At 42.2% G+C, this 7949-nt stretch overlaps 1 protein-coding gene across 2 annotated transcripts in view; it reads right to left on the reverse strand.

Annotated features, from left to right (window-relative positions):
* Window positions 1-7093, reverse strand: part of LOC143527541 (uncharacterized) — an 8267-nt gene extending 1174 nt beyond the window's left edge. The window contains exons 1-7 of one of the 2 annotated variants that reach the window (XM_077022825.1): window positions 7049-7093; window positions 6637-6766; window positions 4792-4942; window positions 3330-3473; window positions 2049-2183; window positions 1618-1839; window positions 490-615 (exon numbers count right to left, since the gene is read on the reverse strand). In XM_077022825.1, the coding sequence (XP_076878940.1) occupies window positions 490-615; window positions 1618-1839; window positions 2049-2183; window positions 3330-3473; window positions 4792-4942; window positions 6637-6740 (882 nt within the window). In that variant the 5' untranslated portion in view covers window positions 6741-6766; window positions 7049-7093. The other variant, XM_077022824.1, reaches the window with a different exon arrangement.
* Between the last annotated feature and the right edge of the window lie 856 nt (window positions 7094-7949).

Below are 7949 nucleotides of genomic sequence, written 5' to 3' on the forward strand. Positions count from 1 at the left end.
AACGTGTACGTGTAATTTGTTTTATAATGAAGTGTTCAACGTGCGCTAAAAGTGCCCTTATCCCCCCTGAGCACTTGCCCCCCAAAATGTCTGTGCACGCCACTGGTTATATAAATGAAAAGGACTTTGGAAGCTAATGTCACTTTCTGAATTGTTCACAAAGTGGTATTCTAAATTTTGACACATGATACTTGACACATGATACTTTTCATTCATGCAATTTTTAAATGACTTTTCAGTTATTGGCTATAGTTCCAGGAAGGAGTGTCGCGCTTGTTCTTTATCACAAAAGAGGTTTAAGTTTCACAACTGTCGAATAACAGGAGCAGGAAAAAATAGTACTTTTGGAATGTTTCTAACATAGTGAAAAGAAAATGTTATCACCATTTAGCAAACAAAAAAAAATGTTTAAAACCGTGTTCTTCCTTCTCTGCGTATTACAGTAACAAAGTACGTCTCACTAACCAACAGATGTAGTACTTAACTCACCTGCTCTTGCAACAGCGCCATCTGCTGTCGCATTTCTCCCTCGCGCCGCCGTAGTCTCTTATTTTCGTGCAGCATGCGTTCATGGTCCTTGTGCTCTATTTTATAATCAGCCTCGTAAATTTTTGTCTGCAAATAGAACATTTAATTTTTTTTAGCAGCTTAATGAATATTCTTACCTAGACCAGTAAAGTTCGCAAGTGCTGTCTTTTTACCATTCACTTCATCGTTGCCTTGATTAGAAGAGGAGTTAAAACGGGGCTACAGGGAATACGAACTGCGCGAGGCAAAGGGGCTCCAGATCAAATAAGATGGCGCCTTTGGATTAATATCAGTGAAGCACACTGCACAGACAACACCACATTTACTTCCTACAGCTACATCAAAGGCCTGCGGAGCTAGACTTTTCTTCAAGGGGTGGCCAAAGGGTGACGAAGGCTTTATCAGAGGGGTCCATATACAAATGATGAACGAAAGGAAACACGTATTTTCTCTTAAAATTACCATGTCCAGTGGTGTGGCACTAGGGGCAAGGGGCCCATTGGCAAGGGCTTTTTTGGGGGTGGCAATTGCCCCCCTGCCTCCCCTTTGGCTCCGCCACTGCTTACAATATGTAGTTTATCGAGCGGAGACCACGACTGTAGCTGTCACGGATTGAGCCTCATATTTTCAAATGATCTCACCTATTTCCTTTTGATCATATTACTGTACTTTTCCATTCGGTGAGTCACAACAATCATTCAGTGTTACTCAATTCATTCACTCTTTTATTTATATGTAGCATAACTGATCGAGGAATTTAACCAAATCTAAATGTGCTGAATGTTTTGAGATACCTGGCAAAAACAGAATAGACTTCCTCTGATAAACGATTATGCTTGGCCTCCTTGGGATAAAAACATGCATTCCTCGTTGCATAACATCCTTTTCATAGACGCTGAAAGGCTTAGGACAATCGGATGATCCTATAATGTCCACTAGGTGGTGCTGTCTATCCACGCAAAAGAAAGCTGGGCGCGCTGCAATGTACATTGTAAGAGTGTGCGCATGTACATGTTCTTATCTCCAAACGATGTCCCTGGGTGACATGTTCTGCACGACTTGACCACAGATTTAAAGCCACTAGCTCACCTGACATCTCAACGCTTCCAGCTGCTCTTTCAGGTCCTGCACTTCCTTAATGTTGTCTGCCTGTTTCTCCTGACTGTCTGGAATCCCTCGGTCAGACCTGTTCCCTTGACGGAGCTCTAAGGGTAGACCAGCGCACACAGGGAGCCCTGGGGTGGAAGCAGTCCCCACATATGCTTTAGGGTTTCGTTCTATGAGTGGTTCCTCTAGGGATCTGATAGGGTTCTGGAGAGGCAAAGCACAGAACATCACTGAGATGAGTTACCCATCCCGCACGGGCCAACTTGACTTTGCACGCATGTTTGTGAATGAGGGTCAGATCCATGTCTTAGCATCTGGCACAATGCAGCATTAGAACACAAGCTCACACACACACACACACACACACACACACACACACACACACACACACCCACACTAGTTGCATTAATCACCTCGGTCCCTGTAGGCCAGTGTTTCAGGGTGTCACTGCGATGCAGGCGAGACTCCAGGAGACGGATGTATTCATGGAGATGCTGGTTTTTCTTTAGCTCCTGCATCAGCGTGTGTTCATAGTACTCTCGTTTATTCTAGACACAAATACATGTGCGCGCACACACACGCGCACACACACACACACACACATACACACACACACACACACACACACACACACACACACACACACACACACACACACACACACACAGGTATTAATCCCATTGCACATATGGAACATATAGTTCAGTTCAACAGTAACTTTATATGCCAGATCACCTGGATGTTTACGTTCCGTAGGTGTTTACATTCTGTAGGTGTTTACATTCCGTAAGGTTTTTATGTTCCGTAGGTGTTTACGTTCCGTAGGTGTTTACGTTCCGTAGGTGTTTACATTCCGTAGATTTTTATGTTCTGTAGGTGTTTACGTTCCGTAGGTGTTTACGTTCTGTAGGTGTTTACATTCAGTAGGTGTTTACGTTCCGTAGGTGTTTACGTTCCGTAGGTGTTTATGTTCTGTAGGTGTTTACATTCCGTAGGTGTTTACGTTCTGTCGGTGTTTATGTTCCGTAGGTGTTTACGTTCTGTAGGTGTTTATGTTCCGTAACTGTTTCGTAGTCCATTGGATAAACATGTCCCAAACTCAACTGTCATGCATGCACTGCTTTCATCAGTCTAGCCAACAGTTGTATGAGTACATTTCACAGTATGCATGACACCTGATGTCACTAATAGGCATAACAAATGAAACTGCCTAATGAGTGAGATCAAGTGTTATCCTGGATGGCTGCAACCTACAGACAGTCTGTGAGCCAATGAAAAGCTCCTGATCTACAGATCCCTATCACCCTGCCAGGACCTAGAACACTTGGCCCTACCATGTATATTATTTCACATTTTAACACCCTAGTACATTTAACAAGCCACAACAGTGAGACAGCCATCTGTGAAACTACAAATGTCTTTTGGGTCCTTCTAAGGCAGCCAACCAATGCCTGTGCATCCCCATTTCCATGGTAACTGAGCATGGACGTGCTAATGCCAAGCCAGCCGATATACGGCACTCAATGGGGCGTCAAACTAATGACCCACAACATCCTGATACGCTTCCATAAGCCTGTTTATAATATGCCCCCAATGAAAACAGCCCAGTGCCCAATCAGGATGCCTTATAGATGGGCAGGACTCTAGTCCAGTCTGGGTGCACTGGGCACTGGACACTACGTGTGATGAAGTACCTGTTCATTTTCCACCTTGAGTAACAGCCTGCTGTTTAGCTGCTTGAGAGCTGAGGTCTCCTGCTCCAGTGTATTCACCCGCCGCTGCAAGCCATCGCTTGTACTGCGGTAGATGTGGTCCCAGTCCTCATTTAACTTCATCAGCTGTGACACACACACACACACACACACACACACACACACACACACACACACACACACACACACACACACACACACACACACACACACACACACACACACACACACACACACAGTTGTGAGCCAGGCCATTCAGCAAAGGGAGCATCCCAGTCACATTTAAAGCCTCACTAAAATGTTCCACGAATCTCCTCAGGACTCCTGTATTCTTGGTGGTGTGATGACGTGACAGGAGGAGGGTGAGCAGGAGACTTTATAAGAGACTCATTTCCTCACAGGGGAGCTTTCCATGCAGTGAGGAGTTTACGGACACCTTAATATAGCAGAATGTTACTATTCAAATGAATAAAGAAAATGTCATTTGTGCCTCTGTTCTTTTTTTGAGTGAGTATTAAAGCTGCCAGATTTCTTTTTATGGCACACAGCGCTGGCCAAAAAAATCTAGTCACACTCACACCTACTCTGCATTTGTGAACAACAAAGACTAGCTGGTGATCTTCCAGGCTTTATTTTTTTTATCGATTAATTAAACCTAATTCAGGTTAAAGTGTGAGTGTTGCAATGTGTTCTGTCAAACTGTGTAAACAATTTCATTACAGTTTTCTGGGAATCATTTTGTATACTTTTTGTGTTTGCATGCATTTTGTGTTACATTTGTGTTGTCTATTGTCATATGTATGCATGCAAATATTTAATTGTATACTTGTTTGTTAAGCAGGGTTGCATCATAATGCTTTTTTAGAATAAGCACACATGACCATCAATGAAAAAAAGCTGTGTTAGGCAGGTGTCTGCCCTACAGGCTGCTAATGTGTTAGGCAGGTGTCTGCCCTACAGGCTGCTAATGTGTTAGGCAGGTGTCTGCCCTACAGGCTGCTAATGTGTTAGGCAGGTGTCTGCCCTACAGGCTGCTAATGTGTTAGGCAGGTGTCTGCCCTATAGGCTGCTAATGTGTTAGGCAGGTGTCTGCCCTACAGGCTGCTAATGTTTTAGGCAGGTGTCTGCCCTATAGGCTGCTAATGTGTTAGGCAGGTGTCTGCCCTACAGGCTGCTAATGTGTTAGGCAGGTGTCTGCCCTACAGACTGCTAATGTGTTAGGCAGGTGTCTGCCCTATAGGCTGCTAATGTGTTAGGCAGGTGTCTGCCCTACAGGCTGCTAATGTTTTAGGCAGGTGTCTGCCCTACAGGCTGCTAATGTGTTAGGCAGGTGTCTGCCCTACAGGCTGCTAATGTGTTAGGCAGGTGTCTGCCCTACAGGCTGCTAATGTGTTAGCCATGCTCCTGCCCTATAGGCTGCTAATGTGGCAGGAGTCTGCTGTACCTCTTTGTTTAGTCTCCGCAGCTCTGTGTTCCTGTTGAGCAGCTGAAGTTTCTCCTCATCTGCGGTTGTGACTGACATGCTCTCTGTGATGAGGGTCAACTGCTCTTCTCCTGAGAGGAGTGTCTCCCCTTTTGCCAAATCCTCCACCGGCCTGCAACACACACACACCCAGTACTCACTGTTAGCCTGGCCTTCCACTCATATTCCTAAAATCTCAGACTAGTACACAGAGCCCTTTCACACTGTCAAATAAAAAGTAATCATAGGAAATTAAAAACATAAGATATTCTAAATATCTGCCCAAGCATAAGGCCACACTTAAAGAGAACTTCTTGTGTGAAGGCCTGAGTATTTGTTTTGGTTTGCATGGTCTTATTCCATTTGTGGAAACACATTGAAAACAATAAAAAAATACTATGTCGCAGTGTGCAAAGAAAGTATTTAGTAAAGCAATAGTTTCTTCCCAGTTCCATGAATAAATGGCCAGCTTCTGTGGAAGCCAGGACCAGAACAATGTACCCCTATGCACAATCCTAATTTTAAATCCTAATTTTTAAACTGTAACTTTATACTTAAGTAACAGGATTGTTCAAAAGCATCATGCAGAAACAGAAACTCATTTGCTGCTTTTGAATGTATGTCAAAGGTTCAGTTTTAAGGCTTGACATAGAGTTAAAGGGATGACATAGAGTTAAAGGGATGATCCATTTAAATGTCTTCTTGACACACTGCTACTCCCACCCCAGCATACACAGAGTACAAAATCTTGTGTTTCTATCTTAATGGGACATTTCCACAGGCCCTGTGTGCTGCTGTGCATTGTGTTTACACCTGGAGGTGCCATCATAGAATCCCAATGAAATGTACTACATTGGGCCCCAATGATATAAATGTACCTAATAATCTAACACTCACACTCCCCAAGTTAATTAAATGAAGTGAAGGGGGATTTGAAGTAGTTACTGGTACCTGAAGGCCTTCATTATCAGTGACATAAGCTCGTGACGCTTAATAACCATACGCTAAACATTACGCCTTCATTCTGATCACATGGGATGAACACTGTGTAATCATTTAAATGGCTGCCCTGTCTGGGCCCACCACGGCCGCCTCTCAGTACGACGGTGGAACAGTAGAACACAAGCAAAAATAAGTGGGCATGAACCACAAATACTTTAACTGAGATGACGATACACCACAATTAGTAAAAATCCACATATGTGGCTACACATATTGTATTAAAAAGATGTTTTTATTTATTCTAATAAAAACATATTTGAGCCCCAATATCAGAACCCTGATCAAGTTTTAAACAGTTTTGTGGAGTCTTTCGGAAGGAGATCAAGGTGTCATATTTTGTTACTTCAGAGGGAAAAATATTATTGTCCTCTAAGCTGAAAAGAGAGAACAATCACTCTGACTCATGAACGTCCCAGATAAGGGAAATTATCAAAAATCCAGTGTTTTATATCATACTTTCCTTTTGGAGGCTGAAGATTTATTACAGAAGCACTACTAAACTATACTGCTATAAAGAATATAGCTAGCGAATAAACACTGACTAACCAAGAAGCCTCCTGTGTACTTCAGATATACTTTATATATTAAGGGTCAGTGTTCTATTTCATAATATTCAAAATGAAATCAATACATAGCCTACATTTCTATTTACTTACTGTCTCAGACACATTTCAACTCTAGTAAATGCCACTGCTCGAGTTAATACACAAAAGTGTATCATTTAAACACTGGCATGCCATCACACAGTATGTGAATGAAATAAGGCGAGACTACAATCAACACAATAGCACAGAGCAAACCATGAAGCTGTAAACCTCTGCCTACCCTGAGTCAAGTGAAGTCTTCTGTTCATGTGTCTCTGTAGGGAGAGAATGCTGTTTGGCTGAAGACTCTTCTTCAGACAGTGATGATAATGAACTTCCATCCATGCTGTGCTGCTGTATTCCGATTTATTCTGCTGATTAAAACGTCCAAATGTTCTTACCAAGCAAAAGTCAGACAAACAAATGTGAATTTGAAACCACTGCGAGTTAGTATGAGGTCTAAATATACGCCTCCTACACTCACATGCAAAAGAGCATGAAATAGGAAGTACCACAAGCAATGTTTTGCTGTTTTCACCTATCACCTATTTTTTACAAGGCAATGAACCAGAGAATGCTGTATGAAAATAAGATATTCCAGCTAAGATTGCACTGCCATAAACTGATGATTAAGTTGCAATAATGTTTCCCACCCTTAATATGGCAGACAGTGTTTTGTTGATATGGTTAATAAAGTGAGAGGAGAATGAGGAAGTGTGACACTGAGCAGAAAGGGAAATTCCTCTTTGCTAACATGTGCTTTCTGTGGAGTTTCTGTTAATAGAGCCCAACCTCTCAACAACAAAACCACAAACCTCTCAGTACCTGTAAGATGCCATTGTTTTCAACGCCGACAGACACTAAAACAACATAACGAAAGACGTTGGGCGTGTCACTGTTCACTCACTGAGAACACAGCAAAACAGAGGAAATATGGGCACACGTCTGAGCCTGGGTCCCTGGGTCTCATTTAATCTGGGGTTTGTCCAAAAAAATACATTAATGAAACAGCTTATAACTTTGACAAGACAGAATACCAGATGCATACTTCTTAGGTCCATGATAACAATACTGTTCAATGATTCCTGAATTGTTTAAAGTATTCTAAATACTCTGGATAAGAGAAGCAGCTGAGTGTGACGGAAATACTTTTTGGACGTCATTAAAAAAATCCCAGACTGCACCTATGTTGTACTGTACTGCACTCTGCACTGATACAATCTATTACACTTGTCTGTATCACAGACTGAAAATAAGACATGGATCCTAAATTGCATATGAGGTCTATAAAAAGAAATGTAGTTTGATGCTTAACAGGATGTTAATTTTTTTATAGCCTCCACAGCTTATAGAGGGTAGGATGTATACCAGACAAAGCCTGCCAATAAAATTACACTTAATGTACTAAGCCTTCAGTAATAAAACACATTACATATTGCTAATATTGCTTTATTCTAGAATACATTTGACACTCAGCATGCGACTCAGTCATGGCCAAAAACAAAGACCTGTCAGCTCACTCTCTCAAGGTTTGCAAAGCAGGCTCATCTGTTT

Source organism: Brachyhypopomus gauderio, chromosome 11 (assembly GCF_052324685.1).
Source record: "Brachyhypopomus gauderio isolate BG-103 chromosome 11, BGAUD_0.2, whole genome shotgun sequence".
Lineage (NCBI taxonomy): Eukaryota > Metazoa > Chordata > Actinopteri > Gymnotiformes > Hypopomidae > Brachyhypopomus > Brachyhypopomus gauderio.